Below are 24794 nucleotides of genomic sequence, written 5' to 3' on the forward strand. Positions count from 1 at the left end.
TTTAAACTCTGAATTCTAAATATATGAAGCTGGAAATTAGCGTAACTTCAAAGTTACTGCTGGTCTAAGAAAAAAGGGGCTTTTAGGGAAAAGCATGACCAAACAAGGCTCTCCAGTCTTGTTGACACGCACACGTTCCATTTTACTTTCTTGCTCACGGTTTGGACAACATGAATTTAAGAACATCTTATCCTTGTATTTAAACAGGAGCTGTCTTTGCGTGGCCTTGTATCTCTGGGATTCTGTTTCCTCGCTGGCTTCCTGCCGTACATCTACCTGCCGATTTCATCCTACCTCAACGCAGCCCGCTGGAGCTGGGGTGACCAGACCACCCTGTCGGGTCTGTTGACCCACCTGCTGCGAGCTGAATATGGCACATTCTGTCTGGTAAGTGTTGCTTGCCTCGCTGCATTTAAACAGACCCTGACCCTGTTGGCTTGGCTTACATTGATTTTTGTTTTGCAGGCAAAGACAGAAAGCTCGGTTAACCTGACCACAATGCTGCAGTAAGTAAACAGTCTTTCTGCTGTTTGCACGTGAAACTTCCTGGTCTGAATATCGTAAACGGCACAACAAGATGGTCATTTAATGCGTATAATGACCATCAGCTAAACTCACATCATCGTTTCCCAGAACAAAGTAACATCACTGAATTTCTAGTTTTTGTGGCCAAAGCTGCACATTTAGTCCGTCTCGCAGGAAACAGTATGTTTCTCATCCATAAACTGCCCAGCATGTTTGATTTGAGTATTTCATTTCTATTTAGACAGTAGGATCTAGGATGGAGAAGGGAGGAAAATAGGTCGATTTGATCTGAGGCACAGTGAGGGCACGTTTGGGACTAGAGACGGAAGACCCAACTGCTCTTTGCGATGGTTCTGGTGATTTACGCAGGTTTAGCCACATACACACGCACACCAAGCCATTATAAGGGCCCACAGTCATTTCTGCAGCCCATCTCTTCCCTTACTCTCCCCAGCAGCTTTTGTTCTTCCCATTCCGCTCTCTCCCATCAAAGCAGAACTGAACCTGCTTAGAGGGCCAAATCACTGTGTTCTCTTTCTCCAGCAGTTTGAAATGATCACTCAGCTCTGGTGTTTAAGCGTGACAAGCTGTGATGACAGACATTGCAATAGAGCTTGAGAAATTGTATTTTTCCACTCTAGCACCTCCCCACCCCCTCCACCCCATTCCCTCCCTTGCTTCCCTCTGCTACCACCACCACAGTCATCCCATTCCTGGTATCTTTCTCCAGCTGACGGGATGGGGTGCGTGTGCGTCTTAAGACCCCCCACTACCAGCCCCCCCTCTGCCAAGCACCCACCCCTTTCCATCACCCCTGCTGCTTGATGGACAAGCACACCTTCAAGATGGGGAAGAGAGGCGAACATGACAGGCATGTCGCACTGGGGACGTAAACCCACTGGAATAACTGACACGCACACACACACACGAACACACGCTCATGAGCACATTCACACATAGTGTACATTGGGAGATATAGAGACTCAATAAGCTGTCAAATAGAGATGGGTATTAAGGAAGAGGCAGGAAACTATCTCTCCGCTCTGAGCAAGCGCTGTGTGACTGACAGGCGCTGTGAGGAGAGGATGGGGCTGTGGGGGGTGGATGACACAGTCATTCGTATCTGTCAATCCGATTGAAAGGAGGAGTGCACAGTCCAAGGAGTTTGTTTTGATAGGGGATGAAGGGCATTTAATAATTGGTGTCCTTGAGTTCAGTAGCAGGGAGGCTAATTGAGCTTGTCTTCGGTGTCCGTCATGTCTCTGTGTGTGTTTGTGTGTGCAGGGCTCAGTTGGACCACTCCCTGGCAGAACTTTCACTTCCTGTCTTGGTACTGGCAGGAACGGGCTTTGCGCTCTCCTCATTGGACAGGTAAGGATGAGTTGGATGCCAGCGTGCAACACACCAAACTCTGTCACGCACATCTCAGCACCCACTTCAACTACAAAAATCTAATCCCCTGGAGTAAAAGACGGGGAACAAAACCACTGACAAAATGCTGATCTTAGAAAAAAAGAATACAAAACAACACTGAGGCACCTAACTGTCAAACTGTCACGACGCTCCACATTCAGATCAAGAGGATTTGATGTGTATTTTGGATTTTCAAAATCATGTTTGTGTGTACAAGTAAATCACTGCCTGTATGCATCTATATGTGGCAGCGTGATCCTGTAATTCATTACAGGAGAGCCTTTGCTGGGGTCTGTTGGGTGGAGCTGATAAAGCCCCAGTAATGCCCCAAAGCCCCGCAGGGCACAAGCTATTCCCCTTCTCCCGAGGTGCACTTCAATAAACTTGGCTACATACACAGACAGATGATGAAGAAGAGGAAGGTCGTCTAATAGATTGCCCAAAGGAAACCCGGCAAATGCTTATTTGCCCCATGTTAAAGTGTAAGGTTAAAATATGATTTAATTTGCTTTTTAGCTATGGTGCTTGTAAGTGAGGAAAACGTAAATCAAGAAAAGCTTGAGTGAGTATAAGTGTCCAGCTGACGGAGATCAGCAAATCAGTTTGTTGGCAGGAAACCTGAAAGCTTGTCTCTTCAGGTTCGGACGATGGCTTATTTTTTTGCCACGAGGGGAAATTTTTTCTTCTTGGTGTATAAGAACGTTTTACAGCTGTACTGTAATGAGTTTGTGATTCAGCGGTTGGCATCGGCTCATTATGACTCAGTCTGCATTAGAAAATCAATCATGCACCTCTTAGCTTGCTGGCAGATACGTTTTCTCTCAGGCTTGTGATCCCGTCCGTGCATTAATATTCTTACAGACTTATTCAAAACAAGTATATTTTTACAGAGTAAATAGACAAAGTGATACATTAGACTAAAAATATGGAAATGGCAGACTGTGCATTTGGAAAAAAAAGGAAAGCTGGTTAAATATTTGTGCGCTGAATAACCCGAGGTGTCCCGTCCTAGGAGGTGTCGCTCAGTGTCCTGGCTGTTAACTGTCATGCTGGTGGTCTACTCGCTGTTTTTTGCATGGAGAGCCAACCTGGACATTAGCAGACCCTTACTGCTCGGAGTGGTGAGCTATGAGACTTTTATGTTCTCAGACATCTTTTCTCATATCATAGCTGAAGCATCACACCTTGTGCTCAGCATTGAATTACAAGTTTGTCTCAGTTTTCAATATTCTGAAATAAAACCACAGTGACAGCAGCGTACTGTATGTTGATGCTGATCCAGTTCCAATGGTAAAGCAAACCCAGAAAAAAACAAAGCAAAACAAACTACAGAAAACACTTATTTGCCTCTGTGTGTGTGTGTGTGTGGTATACACTTGTATGGTCACTTCCTGCAGGTTGAGCGTTTCTGGCTCCAGAGCGATGCTGCAGTGTGTGTGCTGGCAGGCCTCGGCTTGAGCCGGACTCTAGCTGGGCTGGAGAGGAGGCTGGGCTACGGGGGGTTGTGGAAGACCACAGGCTGGGTCTTCACTGCAGCTCTGCTGGCACATATGGTGCACACCAATCACAGGTGACTATTGCACACGCTAACAGTAACAAGCTTGCTGTTGTTTGGTGTGATGAAAATCTGCAGTGCTGTCGATACACAGTCAGGAATTACTGTGGTGTGCAACAGCGGTTTTCATTGCACAAGTCTAAAATGGTAGATTTCAAGCAACGAGTTTAAAATGCTGACTTTAAATTTGAAGATTTGTTGTGTTGTTGCAGTTAGACTCATTTTGGCCCTGGCCTCAGAATTGCACTGCATGTGAATGAAGACACTACCAAAGGAACGCAAAGGCAGCACTTTAAATGTATTCTCATTGTTTAATTTAAAAATCCAGCGCTCCGAACTTTAACTCCTTACAAAATCCTCACAGTTCCATTTCCACTGTTGTATATTTGCAGTAAAAGGGCTGAGTTAGGGCTTTGTAACGTCTGAATTTGGAGACAATTAGAAAACTAATTCTTAACAGCAAAGATTTTGATCACAGTGGACATAATTATTGTAGCTGCATTGTTTTTTTTCTTCTACAGGCTATTAGTGATTTCAGGCTCTAATAGTGTTTTTGTGTCCGACTGCTCGAGTCTTACGGTTTCTTTTCAGATGCTCTGCAATCCATGTATCTGTCAATTTAATGTTTTTACATTATTCATGTTGCAGTAACTACACTGAACCCAAATGCATATGAAGAATGAAGTTAAATACTTCTGCTTTGTAAACTTTAAATGATGTAAAAACTCCCCTCTTCTAGCTCCTTCTAAAATCCCCATGCACAGTTTTTCCTGAGTCAACCTGATTTGTTTCTCTTTTGCTTCTCTGCGCTTCATACTGCAGGTCTGAACTCCACATGTCAGGTTTTTCTCTGCTCACCCCATGGTAGGGGCTAAAGAGAGGCACGGTTAGCACATAGATTCTACTCTCAGAGCTCAGTCTGAGATGTTAGCTGTCCGAGAAGGCAGATTACACCAGCGTAGCGCTGGGGAGTGCCAGACAGCCATCACTGAGCGGCTTTGATCAAGGGGAGAGCATGGCCTGTGCTGTCAGACCCATCACACCTGTCTCCCCACGATTAGATAGGCAGCTAGAGTGAGGGGAAGGGGCGGGGGCACTGACAACTTACCCTCAGAGCACCTTGAAAGCGTACCTACAGACACTCACATATACACTGCTGCACACATCTCACACACACTTCTGAGCAGGGGTAAAGATGTGTTTAACCATTTTTAAAATGGGAGAAAATGCAACTTCTGTTTTGATGCTAGTGTAGAGTAATTGCTTGCATATGTGCTGATGATCTTAGGGAGTGTGATCAGAGTGGGAACACTGTGGTGGAGAGGTTCGGCAGGGAGCTTCTGGCCTCCTTCTCCAAAGACTCAATCATCCTGACCAGAGGAGATCTGCCTGGAAATTCTCTGCGATACCTGCACTACTGCCAGGGCGTACGGCCTGATGTACGCCTGGTTGATCAGGAGGTCAGGAGGTTTTCCCTGTTCCCTGTATTGAAAAGATTTTCCCTTCATAATATAAGTTAAGGAATTTTATTTATGACGAAATTGTTTTGTCTTATTTTTCTTGTCCATTAAAACTGCACTATATTCAAAAGAGATTTAAAAAATAAAGGACAAAATGTGAATGAAGTGTGATTTCTCATGATAATATAATGTTTTACATATTTTGGCAAAATGTAAAAATCAGCTTTGTGGTAACTGAAAGAAATTCATTGAAAATGATAAATTAGACCCTTAAGTCAGCAAGTAGAGGCCTTATAAATTGGTTGTGTTGTCTTATATACTTATTAGTTTGTATATGTTATCACTATGATTCATCAGTTGCTTTAAGATGTAATGACACAAAAATCCCTTTAAACTAATTGCTCTGATGATTGTTTAACTGATAATCGACTGGTTATAAATATTTCTCTGGGATTGGTGGTGCTCTTTGTTCTCACTAGATGATGACATATGCTTGGTATGTGGCCAAGCTGGCACAGCACCACCCTGGGATCCACTTTCCCGGCCGCTGGTGGGACCCGGTCAACCCCGAGGAGAAAGGCACCTTCAGTCTCGATCAATTTCTGTCCCGCAACACGCAGTGAGTGTCTCAGACACATGAAAAGAGCAGAGGGGGAATAAAAGGATGTTAAATGGAAAGAGAGAGAGAGTGAGTGAATTGGGAGGGCAACAATGAACAAGTGGGTGATCTAATGAGGCAGAGATCAGCAGAATGGTCGACACAGTGCAAGCACAAGATAAGCCCACAGAACTGTTGAGGCCATAAAAGGAGTCTGATGAACTACAAAAGTCAGCTAATCTACTTGATTTGGTTAAACGGTCTCTGGTGGACTTGCTGCTGCTCCCATGATTCACTCCTTCAGGAGGAACTGAGATCCAGAAATTGGATAGTGCCTTGTTAATACCAAGCCCACCAGGGGGCAGTGTTTGCCAGGCCAACATATATGTATCTCTGTGGGGGCAACACTGACCTGCGGGATTAACCCTCGGGGTCTGTGAGAAGCGCAGGGCTGATGGGAACCTAGAAGGTGCTGGGATGTGAGGAAATTTCTGTCTCCATGTTGTCGCTGTGTGTGTCATTATAAACAGCTACCCGGAGATAAAAACTGAGGGCACGAGCAAGCCTCTATTTAAGAGTTTGTCTCTGTTTTTCTGCAGGAGGGATGTGTTTGCCTGCATCGGGCTTCCTGATGGAGACCCGAGCTGGGAACACAGTTATTCCCGCTGGCCCCTGGGTGTGTGTGACTACTTAGCGCCCGTTCAGAAGCAGTTTCACCCTGAAGAGTGGGCTCATCGTACACGCAATATCTATAACTGGAGTGATCCACACAACAGGTTAACAGTTAACTCTTACCTTCATGCGTATTTCAGCCTGGATTATACTATTAAAATAATTTATATTTAGATTGGTGTTGGGGATGTCATGTTATCCTCATTGCTCTGAAATTCAACCTAACCTGTTAAATGTTTTTAGAAAAGTTAGATCTCTTTGATCTTCATTTGAATTTTCATAACATTTCAGCGTCGCTGATTTTTAAATGGTTAAAAATTAGCATGGTTTAATTTTTAAGGTCTGCTGAGAGCCAAGAAAATAAACAAATCCTTTGGAGTGAAAAGAAAAAATCTCAGCGCTCACTTTTCTCTCTGTGGTCTTCAGTCGTCCCTCCACAGACTCCACAGAACGTCCCTCAGTGGGCTTGTCCTCTGTTCTCCATGCTGTGATCCAGCTCTTTGTGAATTTTACCAGAGCAAGACATTAGGCCCTTAGCCATCTGAAATGAGACTGAAGATGAAAAATAATGAGTTTCTTATTGCGTTTTGTCAATAACTGTGTCAAAAGTGGAATTAGTCAAAGCTCCATATTTTGTTGCTGTTGCCAGGAGCCCTTCATTCACTCAGATATCCACGGCTGAATACTGTGACATTATTTCCCGCACCCTCACGACAAGCGTGTCTGCCGATGCCCACAAGCCAAATATTAGCTCGGAAACCCTGCTAAAATATTCTTTTGAAGAAGAGGTCAAGTGTTTACAGTCAACAAAGTGGGGAAAAAAAAGGCAGATGTGGTTTTACTCCATGTCTAATGTGCTAGCTGGTATTGTTGCTCAGTCACTTAATGTTTATGCAGCAAACATTGATGTTTAGTGTATCAAAACCTGCACAGCCAAGTGGAACAATATATTCACATAAATAATCATTTATAGTTAGTGGAACTGTGAATAAGCCAGCGCGGTGCCTGAAGGTGGTTTAGATAAAGAAATGATTTTTTTTCTCCCCATGTATGAACAGTTTCCATCCTGCATCCTGGGAGCGTGTTGCTAATGAAGAGATGTGGCAAGCCAGGTATGCTGAATGCTTTACAGCGGATGCTAGTTTTCTTGTTTGAAGTGGATGTATACTTTCGAGCGTAAATAAAAAGCTGTGTCACGATGCATATTGCCCCACCAGAACATCTCCATAAACCAGTCTTGTGTGGTAAAACATCTACACGTACAATGTATTTGGTGCCGGCATCTACATAAATCACTCCATTGGAGTGGTGCGTCTGAGAGTGTAGATCTGCATGGCTCATCCATCCAGCACTTAGCCCTGAGCCTGCGTGCTTTCTTTCAGGATGAAGACGGCTTTCTTTCTGTTTGACCTGGCTGAAAGGATGCAGGGAGAGGGGAAAGCTCGCCTCTTTGAGCTGTCTTACACTGTGAGTCTGACCCCCACCTGCAAACACTTTACCACAGTAGGGCAGATTAAAATGCATCAGGAAAAGCATGAATGTTCTTATGTTTATCTCTGTTTTTTTTAATTGCCGGGAAGCTATATAAGGAGATTGTTGAGGCCCACTCCGACTATCCTCCAAACTGGGACAAGAACCTGGCTCTGGCTTGCGAGAGGCTGCTCCGCTCCGGTCACAGGGGTTACAGTGCAGACAGCCTACTGACCTGCAGCGTCCAGCACTTCAGTCTTTACTTAGAGAAGGATCCCACTGATCCCCAGGCACCCGCCATCCGCTCAGCCATTACTCACCTGCTCCAAGAGAGAGACAGATTCCGACAGAGCCGGAGGCAAACCCCATAAGATCCACGGAGCTGGAACAATGGAAATTATGGCTGAGCCAATGTGCCTCTTTGTGTGGTTTTAAGGTGACGCTCTATGTGGATCAAGACTGGTGCACTGGTGTTAAGTTTGGCTAAATGTACTGTGCCAAATTGGACTTGTATGTCAGAATTTGAAATGAAGGGAAATGCTGGTGGATAAGTTCTTGTTTGAAGTTACCAAACAGAGCTAACACTGTGCTACGTCTCATTTGATGAATGTTTACAGTTGACCAGCGGCAGGGCATGACTTTAGGAAGCCCTGCCTGACCTCAATCAAGCTCTGCACGCTTCCCTTAAAGTCACCCATTCAATTGCTTTATCGTTACATCTCGTTCTCTCCCCCCTTTTTTTTTTCCTATTCTGCTCTCAGAGCTTTTAACGTGCTGATTATTCTGCCTCAGCCTCTGCTCTACTTCTTTTTCTCACATTAGGATGGCAAGACCGAGATTGAGGGAAACCCAATTTGGGGGCAGAAATGGGGGATTAGAGCGGCTGTTTAATCTAGGACAGACTTGTGCTGTGCCACGCAGCCTCACTCCACATCAGTGGCAGCCCTACACACCCACCCACCCCTCTATCCTTCCATCAGTCTATCTTAGATGGTCCTTTAAATGTTTAAAACTAATGGATTCGATGAGTGCTTTTTTACCCCCCTCTCTCTCTCTTCCTTCCTAACATGAGGGCGGTAATCCCTCTTGGATTTAAATGAAATGTGAAATGTCACAATGCCAGGGACCCTTTTAGAGGTGCGTTCGTGCGTGTGCCCATGTGGGCATCTATGTTGATTTGGGTCTGCATGTGTGTGAGAACATGCTTAAATCTCCACTCAGCCCCCTCTCCTTGCCAGAATTGCTCATAAACCTATTCGATAAACAGATCGGCACACTGAAAAGCAAAATGCTTTGATCATTAGAGAGACACAAAGTCATGGAAAGTTCACGGACAAACGCAGATACGCAAGATTTTCAATACTCGACTCACAGAAAAATGGAATCTCAGGTCTGTGAATGTCGGGAAGAGGTGCCGTCAAACTTAGTCTGACTGGACCAGGGTTGTTTGAAGAACACCCGTGAAGTACGCCCTTGTATCTGACGCATCAGTTACACGCTGTTTTTAAAAATGTTAGTGTTGATGTTAATGAACCTCGTGCCATGAAATTTGTTGTGCAGAGGTCAAATCAGCATTTTGCCATAAGCTTTATAAAACGTTTCTGAAGAAGCCTGCTGTTTGAGATACCAGCGGAAAGCGAGGGACAGTGAGTGCATGTGCAGTTTTCTCCGAATGTAATCTGCCCTCTGTGTTCGCAGGCCTGGTTAGCGGCTGTCAGCTGGCTGGATGATGAGGTTCGACCTGCTGTAGCGCAGATGGTTTGGTTTCGCATAAAAACAAGGGGGAAACTGTCATTCTGCTTTCTACAGATTAAAATATTTCAATAAAGATTTTTTTACGTATTTTTGTGCTCTGCTCCGAAATGTAGTATTTTTGATCAAAAATGTTATCATATTTGTTGTTTTGACATTGCAGGCAAATTAATAATGCGAGTTTAAATCGTGTTTTTTAACTTCACTTGACTGTATTGGTGTAGTTTAATGTTTACATCGGTTATCTGCTGCCACATGGCTCATCCCCTCTTATTTTTACCTTACCTTCCTTTTATCATCCCCCTCTTGTCACCCACCCTCCCCGCCTCCCACCCCCTCTCACTCTGTCTTTCCGTAACCCCTCTGTTCCTCTTCTCTCCCGTTTCTGAGAGTCACTTGCCCACCCTAAATCAGCAAGCTGCCGAGGATTGTGGGAACCCATGGAATCGCCGTGACCAGGGATGCAGGCAGGGAGCCACGGCAACGCTGGAATGTGGGGCGTCTGAGGAGATAAGAGCTGTGAGCCCAGCCAGGGAGAGGCGCGAAGTGGGGGAGGACGCAGAGGCAGAGTGAGGAGGGTGAGACAGAAACAGGGAGAGCAGCAAGTCTGTGAATGGGGAAACAGAAACACAACGCCATAAACAGCCAGAGAGCAAGACAGAGTGAGACAGAGAAAGAGGGGCGGGGGACTTAGGGGGGCACACACTGGAGATGGGAAGCCAGCCTTATTCCTCTTTGCATTTCATTTACATCCCTGGCCGTATCGACCAATCGGATTGGGAGCAAAGCCCAGGGCTTAGGAGGGGAATAAAAAGACAAAATGCCTTTGCTGCTCTCATCCCTCCCTGATAATACCCCTTCTGTTTTTCTTTTCTCCTTTTCTCTCGTCTATAAGTAGATACTGTCCGAAATGCCAGCGGAAAAGCGACACCTCCGCTTGCTGTGTATCTCAGATAGACCGAGCGGGAGCAGGGGCTGAAAAGACAGCTTTAGCAACTGGGCCTATCTCCACTCCTCTCTCTGGCTGGATGGGAGCTTGGAGTGGAAGGAGGCGGAGGGCTGGGGTGTGTTGGTTAGTGTTTGGGAAGAGAATAGAGGGTGTGAGAGGCATGATATACTGAGCTGGCCACAGATTTTGCAAAATCTTACACTCTGAAAAACTTTGCCTTCAGATCCCTTTCTTAAGCATGAGAAACCTGTGTCAAGGATGTTTACCAGGTGCCACCCATCCTTGTAAAGGTTGCCAATGCCTTTTACCAAAGTCTGCACATATTTGTTAGCTTAACATTGCTGTCCCATGCAAAAAGAAATGTTTTTTTTCCTCCTAAGACTCGTATGTCTCATTTCATACTATGATTTAGTCATGAAAGTGACTTATTCAGGTACAGTACTGTCCAAGTCCTGAGCAGTTTATTGAAACATGCAAGCGTACATGGAGACACAGTATATGAGGTAAAAACAGTTTGTACATTTCTAACAAGCTTGAAAGTCGATATTTGGTATGACCACTTTTATTCTTCAACACGGCCTGAACTCTCGTAGGCAAGCTTTCTTGTATTTTCTTTAATTTGTCTTTAGTAATATTTCTCTGGATGCTGTCTGCCTTTTCTTCTGTCAAAATGATCCAACACTGCTTTGGTAACATTGAGGTGCAGGCTCTGGGGAGGCCAGGCTTGCATTCATCCCTCCACTACTGATTTCCAGTCCTGTTCTTGTCTAAGTTGGAATACCTCAGTTTTTTTCACCCTGCTTCCCTTCCACAAGAAGGAATTCTTAACAGCCACTGAGACCTTTTCTGATGAGCCTTTAGTTAGCAGTAGATGGTTTTGAGGCCTGCCACTTCTTCTGTCCTCTATTCATCGAGTTTCCTCAGTTTTTTTTGTGACTTTTGTCTAAGTGTAAGGAGGTGCTGAGTTTGGACCCATGCAGTGCCTCTGTGTGCACTGGACTCTACCACAAAAGTCATTCTAAATCTCAAGAGTTTCACTTCCTTCATGCAAATGTATTCAAAAAACAACATTTGCCTGCAGGTTTGTCTGAAACACCAACTCCTGTGAGCAGGCACACTGTAACCTTAAACTTCTCACAGAGGTAGCACTACTGTTATCTTAGCTAAATTAACTGCTTTCCTGAATGTGTATTGCGTAGAATTAGGCCCATTAACATCAGTCTGTGTTGACATCATGATTGACTTTTCTCAGGTTTCCGTTTGCCATCACTCTTGATTTGTGTTTCCACAGTGTGTGTGGCGGCCAGTGTTTGCATGTCAGGTGTAGCATGTGTGCAAGTTTATTTGTACAGGTGTTTGTAGTGCCCTCCATTGTGTTACTGTTTGTATGTTGTATTTGCAAGTTTCTTTACTGTGTTTAAAAAAAAACTGACATTGTCTTCCTGCTCATGTCTTTGTGTGGTTGCACCTATACCGTTGTACTGCAGCTGGATCCTGCACTGCCAATGCTGCCTACGTGTAAATAGTGCTTATTGAAATTTACTGTTTGAGAGATGAGTTTATCTCACTTGGGGTTTGTGGCACAGCTGTTAGACAAAGAGAGGGTCCGTTACCTGCCTGCACCAAAAACCTGTGAGTGATCAGGTCACATTAGGACCCTGTGTGGACCCCCCTGCAGCTTCACAGCATCCTGGTCCTCTTTAGCCCACACAGCCTCCTCCCAATAGTAAATCAAACCAAACAATAGAGGAAGATATCCGAGGGATTAGAGGTCAGAGGGTTGGGGAATACAACATCTCTATTTCCAGGATCAATTTTCAACCGCTTGGTAATCTCTGCCCCCAGGCTCCACATACCTCCAGTGGTCTCTCTGGCAGGGAGGTGGCATTGCCAGGCTGTTGGAGTTGGTACTCCAGCTGGGTGTGCGTGGTTGATAGGATAGCGGGAGATGAGGTTGTAGGTTGATGGTGTAGATGGACAGGAGAGCAGAGGGATGAGTAGCAATAGGTCCCTCCCCTGTATCCAAACCGTACCTTAATCCTCACGGATAAAAGTGTAAATGTACGGTGTGTACGATCATACGCTTGTGACATTTTAGCAGATGAAAAACGTTCGGCGTGTGTCTGTGTGCTTCCTGTGTGTGCACGTGTCCACAAAGTTTGTTTTAATCTGCAAATTTGTAAATGTGAAATAACTTTGAGTTCTTTCGAGCAGGCTGAATATTATCCCCAAGTTCCCGTTGTTATCTTGTGTACACACATTTGTTTATTTGATACAGCCCCGCTCCACTACAGCACTTCTGTATATCAAAGACAGCAGTGCGGAGCGTAATTGAAAATGGCTACCGTGGAGAAAGGTCTCTCTGCTTTGACTGAGAAGAGGCAGGAAAAAGCCTCATTCTCCGCTCCCTTCTTAGATCTATTTAAATAATTGAGGAGTAAACTGACAAATTAGGCACCTTTATGGACGCCCCTGGGCTCTCTCTGGGGTCCTTCACTTTTCCCAGTACAAGAGAGCGCCACTAGGCACTGGATAATATCTCTGTGTGCTTTGAGAAGAAGGGGGGTAGTGGGCCAGGAGGGGTTTCGCCAATCAAGCGGGCCACACTTCCTCCCCCAGGTTCTAATTTTGTGCCACATTAAAGAGCTCGGCCTCCATTTAGGACACAGAGAGGCATTTTCATAATTTGCCGGGTCTCTCGACTAGCTCGGGGTGCCTTTTTTCCTCTCTCTTGCCTCTCTTTCCCTCACTCTGTATCTGAATGGAAGGCCCGGGGAGGAAGAGGGGTAATTCATTCGTTTCCTTTCAACCAACCAGCTTCAGTTCTGCATAATGTTGCTGCTAGGTGTGTACGGAAGCTAATATTTATCTCTTTAATAATTCCCCATTAGACCTGAATATTATTTGCCACATAAAGCCTACACTGCTTATTGTGGGGTGTGCATTGAAACGGTGGCATTTGTGCATTGCAGCTGTGACCATTGATTAAATATGTGTACTGTACACCCAACACGTAATCTAGGTTAAAGTTGTTTTAATTCTTCTTGCTGACACCATCCATTCATGCAGCTGCAGCATGCGTAAGCATTGATTCATATGTGATTGGTCACATAATTCACAGTCTCAGGGGGCATTTCATCGCTGACAGACAAGCTAATCTGAAATCCCCCAATTTACAAATGAAAATCCCACCATCCAATTGAGCTAATAGAGGGACTTGAATGGGATAATAAGATGTGGTGTAATACTGTGTAAAAAGCCTGTAATGTTGTGTTGGTGTAAGAGCCTGTGTGACTGGATGTTTGACTGTTTGCAGTGATTATAGGGGCCTCCGGGCCTGGCGACGGCTCCGTGGCTGGGACAGGGAGCTTCTCCCTGGGCAAGGAGATACGCCTGTCTGCCCCTTCTGCTGGAGCTACAGGGACCAGGATGTCATGAGGGAGAGTGCTCCCTGTGAGCTCTCTCTCTCTCTGTTTTGCTTTCTGTCTCTTTCTGTACCCCTCTCTCTCTCTTCCTCTCGTTCTCGGTCTGTACTATTGCAGTGCTTGCAGATGTGCACAAACAAGGGAGGATTAAAGCAAAACGAATCTAAACAGACAAATGGAATTAGAATGATGGGTGTCGGTGGGCTGGTTCACAGTGATAAACATAATGATGCTCTGTATGTATGTGTGTGTGAGTGTGTGTGTGTGTTCCTGTGTCTGGGGGATTATCAGTAGTTAGGTGTGTGGTGTGTATGGCTGGGTGACTGCTTCTGGGTGTCTTTGTGTGTTTGCCTATCCGTCTATGTTTTTGTAATTATGTGTGTGTATATTTACTCTGTCTATAGTTGTGCGTTTGATAAATTAGCTATTCCATATTGCCTCACAAAAACAAGTCTCTCCGTGCCCTCTGCATGTGTGTGGGTATGTTTCTCTGTTTTCCTTTCTGTTAGGGTCACATTTCTTTCTCGTCTTCCTCTGTGTTTCTGTTTGTGCAGCGGACACTTTTGCCTGTGTGTACTTAGTGGTCACCGAACTCAGTACTGACCTGCAACTTGAATATCATAAGGCACTATTTGCCGGAGTGGAATATGGAAGTGTAAAGCTGACCACTGCTCTGCTGTTTATGTGCAGTTGTGTTGTGTTCTTCTGTTCTGCCAGCAGTCTGTGCGTTTATGTGGTGTTGAGGTCAGGGGTGTGGAGGAACCAGCAGGGGGGCAGTGATCAACGGTCTGGGGCTCCCCTGCAGAGGGGCTCTGGGATTAGGGCTAAACCCTGTCCTGCCAGATGGGCACAACACATCCCCACATCACATACAAGCACCGGCACCTTTAGGACTGCTTTTGCCCTGCCCCCTTTCTCTGTGGAAACTAAGTGACTTAAACCCGAGGTAAAAAAGAGAGACAAAAAAGCAAACTGATATGCTTACACACTTTTTAAAAAATCCAGTCTGTGCAGTATAGATATGTATTTTTTGTTTGTTTGAGGAATACCAATTTCTCCACTGATTGAATTTTCAAATTTGGTGCATGAGGGTTTTGTTACACTGACATAGCAGGAAAAACGAGGCCGTGACATGTTGTCCATCGTTTCTTCTCAGGACCTCACAGAAACGCGGCAGAGGAGACGACTGCGATGAGGCACGCTTCAAAGTGTCAGGTAGTGGACAGTATGGCCAGTCAGCAGGTTTCAAGGGCATCAGAAATGAAACTTACAGGTTGTTTTGATGTGCTGTATTTTAGAGCCACAGGCTACACTGAAATGATAAAGTGTGTCTGTGTGTGTGGGAAGGTCTGTAAGTGTGTAGATTGGTGGCTCAGGCATCAGCAGTGGGTTGATTGCTTCCTGCTTGACTGTTATCAGGCACAACTGGCACTAAATAGCATTTATAATATTGAATGCATTCCCATAAATCTATAAAATTATTAGCTTTTTATGCATTGGCTCATCGACTTTATGAAAAATCTTGCTGTTTTCTGTTTCGTTACAATTCCTTCTTAAACTCGTAGCGACCTATGAGTCCATCAATCGCAAGTGGATAACTTGACATTTGCACGAACCTCCGGTGCTTTGTGATAACAGCCCACCTGTAACTATTATCCACTGGTTCCCCAGCATGACTTAGGAAATCATCTCTGCATTACTAGAAAGCAGATTACATGAGACAAGTGTACAAACAAATAAAAGATTACAGGCTGTGAACATGTTTCAGTCTAATTCCCTTTCAACAAGCTGTGCTCAGCACAATGCTTTTCTCTCCCCAAGCTAAATTTGGATTTCCCTGTTGATGTGAAGGCCTGCTGGCCAGCCATGTCTTCCACCAAGAGCACAACCTCTGTAATGACAGTGTTCCACAAGACTGGCCTGTCTCCTCTGCTGGTATTAGTTAGGCTTTGGAGTTCAAGTGACTACAGGGTTTAAACATGGATTTTTTTTTAAAAAAAAAGAGGGGAAGAAAGACTCGCTGTTGTTCTTGAAAAGCTGTGTTTATCCAGGATTAGAGACACCAACATGTTAATAATTGTTTCTCACAGAACTGCAAAGAAGCACTTTCCTGTAATCCCCTAATCAGGCATTACACCTCTGAGCGAAGCCACAACGCAGGCGCGTGGTGTCTGTGACGCAGCACGCCTACGCTGTGTCGTACACCCACATCTTCCCCAAACCACACCCACTTTGTACAAAAGCACCTGCTCTAGTTTTCCTTTTGTAATCTACGCTTCCTGCATTCACCTCATCTGCTCAACGCTGTAGATCAGTTGGGACGATAATAAATGTTTTCACTTTTATAGTTTTTTTTCTTTGTTATGAAGCATCTGCTGTGGATGTATCAGAAAGTTCTGCACGTGTCTTTCATTCATTTTTAACTATAACAGTCTGGTGTTGTTTGAACATAACATTTATTAAAGCACAATACTTCTGCTCCACTAGGTTTCAGAAATATATATTCTGACTTCTACTTTGCTACATTTACAGGCAGAATTGCTGCTCACTGGTATAAGTTTAGCAATTTAGCTATTTTAATGAAAATGATAATTACACGTATACATCATCCTATCTATAATAATTGGATCGCATAATGATATATGATATGCCAATGCAAAAAATCAGTTACTTTTGGTATTTATAGTTAAATTGTGTGCTTGAGTAAGGATCACAGTAATTCTTTATGTTTATGGTAGCGTTTGCCTGCGTACGTGTCAGTTTGTTCAGTTTTCAGTGAATTATGATTTAAACTTTCCATTAAAATTTGGCTTAAATCCACTCAGGCCTTCAAGGTCAACTCAATAATTTATTTTTAGAAAATTGACAAAAATCTTTCAAACTCAACTATGATTTTTACAAGTGTGGCGTGTATCGTCAACATACAGAAAATGCAGTATAAAGATATAACAGCTGACCTTTGACCTATTCGCTAAGGTCAGTAGCTTGATTTGAAGGTCAAAATGATACTAATGCTATATAGAGCTATTCCATTGTTTGTATTGATACAGGGGCATGTATGGAGGGGATTGTAAATATCACAGTACATTGGAGCGCTGAGCGCTTCTTCAAATAAGGTCAAACTTTAATAAAATATCTTATCTTTACAACTGTGGTTAAAATTCTGCTGCCTTTGCTTGGATGGACAACATTTATGAAATTGTACTGGTTATATTATAAATATCACATTACAGTATCATGTCACATTTGACCTCTGACCTCACTTTTGCATTTCATATCTGCTTTTCTTTGAAATTGACTGAAAACTGTGTTTTAGCTTTAAGGAAAGTGTTGTCAGGAGAAAGTGAATATTCTGCCTATTTAGTTTGAACTATATGATATTTTATAATGAGCTCAAGTTATTCATGTCCAGGTACTTATAAATCAGTACCTGTTACCCATTACATACGTCTGCATAATGTTTGTGTATTTAAAGTATCTGATTTTTACTGTGCTTAAAAGCCTCTTTAAAATATGCTGAAAAAGAAAAAAGAAAACAAAGTGAATGTGTAAAAAATTCAGTATTATTTCCTTATTAGTAAATACTGTCCAGAGAGTGAGCTGCCTTGGGAGAGGTTGAGCTCTTTTTGTTCTGCCATTGCTCACGACATGGTAAATATCTTGATTTGTAGAAAGGCAGATAAGATTTGTTTTCTGTCTGTAATGGTGTTTGTGCCCTAAAAGTTGTATAAAGCCTTGACAGCTCCCAACTCAAGCTCATTTTCTTTCGTCATTACTTCATGCTCATGTCTATTGTTTTGGGCGATCAATTATTGGTCTCTGTCACGATGAAACCTCTTTGAAAGCCAGTTTGTTATTTCTTAGGCCAGCTTGAAAGTAGTTTCTGCAACCTGAAGCTGTGACACCTTAAGGAGGTGGAATGCAGCACCTGTTGTGATGCTGCCAAGGTCACATAGTTTGATAGTCATTGGTCAGCTGTCCTCGGTTGTACAGTGGCAAAGGGTCAGACGTGAGACCACTGTACATGCTGAGACGATGACAGGGCTGAGGTTGGTGTTGATGAACTTTTCTTCAAAGCAGTCCTGGGAATGTGATGGCTGTCAACGTGGAAGCAGTAGATGAGCTTTCGTGTGCTAATGTTTATGAGGATTCCTCCAATATTGTGGCCTTTTAGCTTTACACATGCTTGTTGAAGTTATTGCACCGTTCCCCACACAGATGCATGTTTGTCTGCATGCTTGCTTGTTTAAATGAGACTCACCACATGTGGTTTTTCAGTCCTTTCAGTTCCTCATCCAGTTTGGTTGTGATTTTTCTTCTTTTCATGCATCCATTGTTAGCGCTTAATGTTTGTTTGTTTGTTGTTCCCCCTGGTTTCTGCCCTCCTCCTGTCTCCTTGCGGGTTGGAGAGTGTGGTGAGGGGATCGGCTGGGATTAACCTGGGGAATTTAATTAGTGGACCTGTCTTCACCGCTCTTAACATTTCAATCTCCCTGGGCTGGCTGACTGGCCAGCAGCTGGGGAGTTCAGAGGCAAGACACATGTTTAACAAACAGATTAGTCAGTCATCCTGGCGTATGTATGTGATGTAGAAGCGAGAAAGATGAAGAGGAGAATAACTGAGAAAGCATAAAGGAACGCCTTTTGCAATTTTTACAACTACATATTTTGACTTTAAAATGCAGTAATAACCAGCTGTGACCATGAAGGGGGGGCACTTTTTATTATTATTTTTTTTTATACATACGCAGTACTTGCCACTGACTTTGATAGCTAAAACTGGGGATTTGTGAGGCTAAATTAAAACGTTTTTGGTTTTAAAATGACGTGTAAAGTAAAAGTGGTCGAGACGTAATTTTTCACAGGACAGTTATCATGCTCTAATATTTTAGAATAATTTTGACGGGTATGAATTAAATATCTGACCACACCCTGTCCTGTTGGTGGAGGTGTTGGGGAGCAGTGTTATTGTGTAACCACTGTGAGCTTGGGGTAATCTCTATTCAATTCAAAGCCACACTATTTCATTGTAATCCTGATGCTAAACTCCCCATTACCCCATCTGGGACCCAACAGCAACACCCCCCCTCTCCTCCCACCTACGCTGCAAACACGCACTCAAAGCAACCGTGGCTGTGTGTTAGAAGTGCTGTGTGCCCTGTGAGCGCCTGCTAGGAGGGGTCATGTCCAGCAAATTAAAAAAAGCTGCCGTAGGAATGTCGCCAAGTCTCACAGGAGCAACCGGCACCCATCCCTCTTCCAGTGCTGACCCACTGGTCACCGGTGAATCCCCTGTTTGTATTCTGCACACACACCCGGCTCCGGGGAGCGATCCCACAAGCCTCCTGTGGGACTGCTGATAATTTAAGTCAAACATTATGTCCCCGCTTGTTTGACACCCATTTAAAGCTTTTCAATCACATGTGTTTGCCACAGTCCATCGCCTAGCCCCAGAGTGCTATCCATGTCACACCTTTTGAAAGACCTAATCAATTTTGTTTGATCAAGTTCCTCGTGTCAAAACAATTGATTTTTCTTCAGAATGAGATTGGTTGACTGATAATTCTGAATAGGTTAGGTGCCCCTTTTTGATTTCTATGAAACGAGGTTTGTGGACTTTGTTCCCCTCCCCCAGCGTGCCTCCCCTCTGTACCCCTCCTAGTTTGGGGCTGACTGGTGTCACAGTGTAATTAAGGACTCTTAAAGAGCTACGGAGCATACTCATTAATGAACTGTAGCATCCTTGCTGTCCATAGACTGAAAAGAGGAGGGAGGGGCAGATTCAGCTGGAGGGCTTGCCGGCTGAATGGCTCGTAGTTCAGTTGGTGTCCAGAAGGTTGAAGAAGAGCCTAAAACTTGCACAAAAAAGGTTTTGTTGATAATTAAAAGCATGATGGGAAATTGATTATCTTTTTTCAGGGGTAATAGTCATAATTTAACAGGCAAAATCTTGTCACTTGGGTTGGAATCTATTAAGGGCGGAGTTCCTCTACCCTTTCAACAACAACAACAATACCCCCCCCCCCCCGTTTATTTTTTGTGTGTTTTTTTTCCATTTTCATGGAAATGCAAAACAAAACAAATGGCTGTGTTTGTCTTTATGAAAGTAGGCCAAACAACTGCTGACAAACAAGAGGGGGAGTTGTAGGTCAGGGCGCCACAAGCCATGTGTAACCGTGCCTGTTGAGAGAGCATGACACACTGTATAAGCCACAATAGACACAATAACATACAAACGCCCCTGCCAGAATGATGTAATATTGTCTAGACTGAACAAAGACGCACACGGGGAGGAAAAAAAGTGTGTTTTTGTTTTTTGGACCGTGCAAATGAACTCCATATCATAACAGACTTAAACATTTATACCAGCTCCAAGGATCGCGGTTCAATTCTGCTTCACTTTTGGTTTGATTATTTTTCAAATCTTTGAAATATGTCAAATATTTCAAAAAGAAAAATAAAGTTGCCTCGCAAAATTAAAATATGTATTTGTTAAGATGTGAAATGTTGTTTCACTGGAAAACCATCTTCACCCACACAGCACAGATAATTTTATTTACATTGAGAACTTCAAAGTGCTGAATTTAACATAACCATTCAGATTTACTCTTTTTCTTTTTGTCAAAATGTTTTTAGTTTTAATAAAACTGGACAAAAATTTAAGAAATGCATGCAATGTCAAAAATAGAGCTCATTCGAACAAAAAATCCTGTTATCAGTAGGTCTGAAAGTGACTCCTGAGTTTTCTAAAACTTGTTTCTAACTATTTAAAGTGGTGGATTGTGTTTCCATTTCAGGGAAACAGAAATTTCACTTCTTTAATTTCACAGATCAGTTCGTCAGCATCTCGGTGAGATCAGCTGCTCTGGGCACATTTGAACAGCATCACTCCCGAGTTGTATGACCTGCTTTTGAGACTCGTACTCTGAGACCAACATGTCTTGGTATGTTTGATGTAAGGAATATAAAACCAAGACTTTTGTGAAAGAAAAGTTACAACAAGCACTTGACAGAGTCAGACATTCTTGTATTTTTTTAATGGGGTCTTAAGAAGTAATCCTTTTTTTTTTTTTTTTTTTAAACCACTTAACACTGACCTATGAATTATTCAAGCCTATAAAAAGCCACCTAACTCAAGCGATGAGCCAGTGTTGTGCCTAAATACAACAGACAACTTAACAAGCACCCAATTTAAAATGTATCTTTAGGCACTTTGTTACTAGCATCCAAGAACACCTCATTTGTTCCCATTTCTGTAAGTGAATTTATGAAAAATGATAGCTCAGTTTAAGAGGCATAAAATAGCATTTTAGCACCAAGAAGGTGGTTTCAAAGACCTATTAGCTGACAGTTTGGCATATCTCAGTGTTGTGTGCAGTGTGTCATTAAAAGATTTGAGGAAACTGGACAAATGGAGGATAAAATAAAAAGTGGCAGGCCTAAAAATGATAAACCCTCTACATCTACTGCAAGAACAGTATCTGAACGTCATGTCCTTAAGAAACAGTAAAAAAATCAAACAACAACCAGCAAACATGGGACCTGAGAAATGCATGTGGCCCTTCAGTTGATCCAAGAACTGGACTAAAAATCAGTGGCGACAGGTCGTATGGAGTGATGATTCCAGATATGTGTAGAGAGTAGCTCATATCAAGTACTGACTATCAGGCTGCGTAGAGCTGCAAAAACTCTGTTGTTGCCTTATACACAGTATTTTGATGTATGTTTGCAGATGTTGCAAGTGTGACTCAAGACTTTGACACTTGTGTGGCAGATTTTAAGGCCGATTTAAGATCAAGTATAGATGTTATTACTTGAATGTTAAATTTCAACATTGAAAATGGGGGTACGTGCTTTTGTCCATTATTGCCATCGGTGATCATGAACAGTGTCTTAATCTCAGGCAGTTTATGTCACATTTCTATCTTTTAACTTATTCCGATGAAAGCTGATTCAAGGAAAGTTATTAATGGCTGCAAATGTTAGAGCTTGAATCGCAGCAGGGCGGTCAGGATCCTCACAGTTTGGATGAGCGGACTTGACCCAACCTCGGTAACCTTTATGACTTGACCCCAATACCTGCGCGACAATGTATTTTCCTGCACTGAAGTTCATTAATCACGAAGCAGTGTTCGGTTTTATGGATCTGTGCAGTGATATAGAAGTATGCAGTAGTTTAGTATGCCTTTTATTTGCAGCAGAAGTTGACCACCTATTACTACAGCAGTCTATTCAAGTGTAGACCTCTTTTAATTATAATAGATGTGATTGTTTTTAAGTACCCTCCCTCTAACTCCCACATCATACTTCTTTGTCTAATTCCCCATCGTCTGGCATAATACCTCAGGTTAGACACACGCGTGCACACACACGCACACACACACACACACACACACACACACACACACACACACAACAGATGCCCCCTAACGCTTATTCACATAAAGTCGGCACGTGATCGGCGTCCCTGGGTCCACAGGCCTGCCAGCCTCATGGCATTGTGTTCCCCTTGGGCAGGCAGCCGGTCTCCCTAAATACCCTTTTGTCTTGGGTTGGATAACAAAGCAGTGGCCAAGCCGCTGGTGTGGCACGCGCACAGCCACTCATCCCCGTGGTTTGTGACCCAAACAGGTGGATTGGAGGGTTGGGCTGGTCATGGTGGGTAGATGAAGAGGAGGAGGGGTGGAGGGTTGGGGGCTGCATCTGTCTCCACACTCAACGACTCTCTGGGTCAGCCACTGCTCCATATGCTCTCAGGAGAGAGGGAGGCACGCATGTAGACCCAGACTAACAGGTGCAAGGGGGGGGGTGAGAGGGGATTAAGAGAGGTAAAATTGATCAGAGAAGGATTTTGAAACTGTCAAATTAGCTGTATAAAGACAGAGAGAGATTTGATTATCCCCGGAAGATTTTGCTTAGAAGAGATTCTCAACCCTTAAGCCATATTAAGGCTCTGGGTTACATTATGAAGAGCAGTTTTGCCTGTTGTCAGCCATATTGGCTCTCAGGCTCTAGAGCATCACGTCTTCAAAGGGCAACTGTTGCTGTTTATGTGTTACCCAGTTGACCAAATAATCACTGGTGCTGTAAAATGTAGGCTTGTATTAAGTCAAACTGCATCTTGTATTTCACTGACATCAAGACTGAAACAAAAGCAGGTTATTTAAGATATATTAGAAGACAAGTGAAAAATCTTTGTGCCAGTTAGTGATACAGAGTATTTGCGAGGGAAACCACAACTAATTCGAGGATTTATGGATTTATTACTTATAAAAGAAATTATTATCTCCGTATTTTTTCCTGTTACGAAAGGTATGCAGTGTACTTTCCATGTCACAGTCTAGGTTGGACAAAGTAAATTAACATCTGTGCTAAAGACTTTACCAAAAGCTGCTCCAGTTAAAGAAATGAGATTGGCGGCCTGGGTTTTCTTTACCTGTATATAAAGGATTATTTTGGCTGGTTTGACTGGTGTGAGCTGTGCTTTGATTACAGACGCATTACAGAGATGCTTTTCAAAGACCCGGGTGTCCTTCAATTCAAAGTTAGACAAACTACAAATTGAGAAATTTCAAGACCCTTGCTCTTGTTCCTTAGGGGTGAATTTGATACGCAGTCCTGAAAGTGCTAGAAAATGGGTAACAGAAAGCTTCCTGTGTCCACTGTAAGAAAATCACTGAGTAAAAATGATGTAAAAAGGAAGAAGAAAAAAAACACTTCAAAAGAAACACAGTGGTATGTTTGGAGGGGGAAACACCTCATCCTAACTGTGCAGCATGGTGGAGGCATTATCATGGTTTGGGTCTCCACTGCCAATTAAAGGCCTTGATGCCTACCAAACACTTATAGAGCAATGAATTAATGTTAGGGCCCATGACCCGAAGTTTATTAACTAAGGTTCTGAAAAGGCCAAGTCTAACCTTAACAGAATTTAGATTAATTAGCACCACCAAAAGACAGCTGTTCAATCAAGACCTAACAGAAATGCTGACAGAACAGTTCTTATCAAGGTCCAAGTCGTCTTATCAGCGGTGGAAACATCTGATGTAGGTCTTGCTGTAAGATATGTTTGGTTTAGCCAGACTGATTTTGGGTGTAATTGTAACATAGATGAAGAATATACCACATTTCATCAGTAATAAATTCAGAAATCCTGGTAATTCTAAGATTTATCAACTGTTTTTAAGTGAACAGCTGCTCCATATATCTTCTGTTTACTGGCTTCAATCACAGTAAAGCTTTTTCTTTTAAAAACACACATGAAACCAGATGGGACCATGTTACCTATTACACTCAAGGTTTGAAAAGTCTGCTATGAAAAGTCAAAGCATTTGCTGTCAAATGATCTTCTATCCAGATTCTCTAAGCTTTAATACTAAGATGTGCTGTGTGCATACTTATAGTGGCAGTAAGCCTTTGTCACATTCTGGGTCGTCGTAACAGGATGTGCACAGGTATAATTAATGACATTAACGAAAGCTCAGGTTCATGCACAATACCTGCACCCTGCAGCCATCATTACTGTTTTTAATTACAACTCTGATTTTCTTGCTATTATAAGTGTGAATATTTGCCATGAAAAGGCCTATATTCACATATTTGAAGCTGTGCTTTAGTGTTGATGGCTTTGAAACTAGCAGCAATATTTTCAAGTTTACCACCAATATGTGAACGTTCTCATTTTCCAGCTCGGAAACAAGAATAAAGTATCTTAATTTCTATATACGTACTTCTAAAACCAAGTCTCTACTGTCTCAATGTGTTCGTATTTTGCTAAATTACTGGATTCCCATCCCATCTGTCTTGAGAGTGTCCCAAATATTTCATAAAAAAAGAGATAAAAACCACCTTTACCATTTATTCAACCATGCAGTGGACTAAAGTGAAAAGTTAAGATTGACTCCTGCTGGAAGAAAAGCCGCGCCGTCATGTTGGCATTGATTTTTCTAGAAGTTGAAATGTGTTTTGAACTTGT

General features: G+C 43.1%; 1 protein-coding gene across 2 annotated transcripts in view; it reads left to right on the top strand.

Annotated features, from left to right (window-relative positions):
- The window catches only part of tmem260 (transmembrane protein 260), a 35752-nt gene extending 14946 nt beyond the window's left edge, over positions 1-20806 (top strand). Inside the window, exons 6-17 of one of the 2 annotated variants that reach the window (XR_005697305.1) lie at positions 208-387; positions 466-506; positions 1810-1896; positions 2951-3059; positions 3336-3508; positions 4782-4953; positions 5433-5572; positions 6151-6327; positions 7282-7335; positions 7606-7690; positions 7804-14765; positions 14976-20806. Coding sequence is in view for 1 of the 2 variants with exons in the window: in XM_040042032.1 (XP_039897966.1) it covers positions 208-387; positions 466-506; positions 1810-1896; positions 2951-3059; positions 3336-3508; positions 4782-4953; positions 5433-5572; positions 6151-6327; positions 7282-7335; positions 7606-7690; positions 7804-8064 (1479 nt within the window). In the remaining variant the exon portion in view is untranslated. Of the gene's footprint in view, positions 1-207; positions 388-465; positions 507-1809; positions 1897-2950; positions 3060-3335; positions 3509-4781; positions 4954-5432; positions 5573-6150; positions 6328-7281; positions 7336-7605; positions 7691-7803 lie in introns of both variants that reach the window. The other variant, XM_040042032.1, reaches the window with a different exon arrangement.
- Positions 20807-24794: the final 3988 nt, after the last annotated feature.

This window comes from Simochromis diagramma, unplaced genomic scaffold, assembly GCF_900408965.1.
Source record: "Simochromis diagramma unplaced genomic scaffold, fSimDia1.1 OVJJ01000304.1, whole genome shotgun sequence".
NCBI lineage: Eukaryota > Metazoa > Chordata > Actinopteri > Cichliformes > Cichlidae > Simochromis > Simochromis diagramma.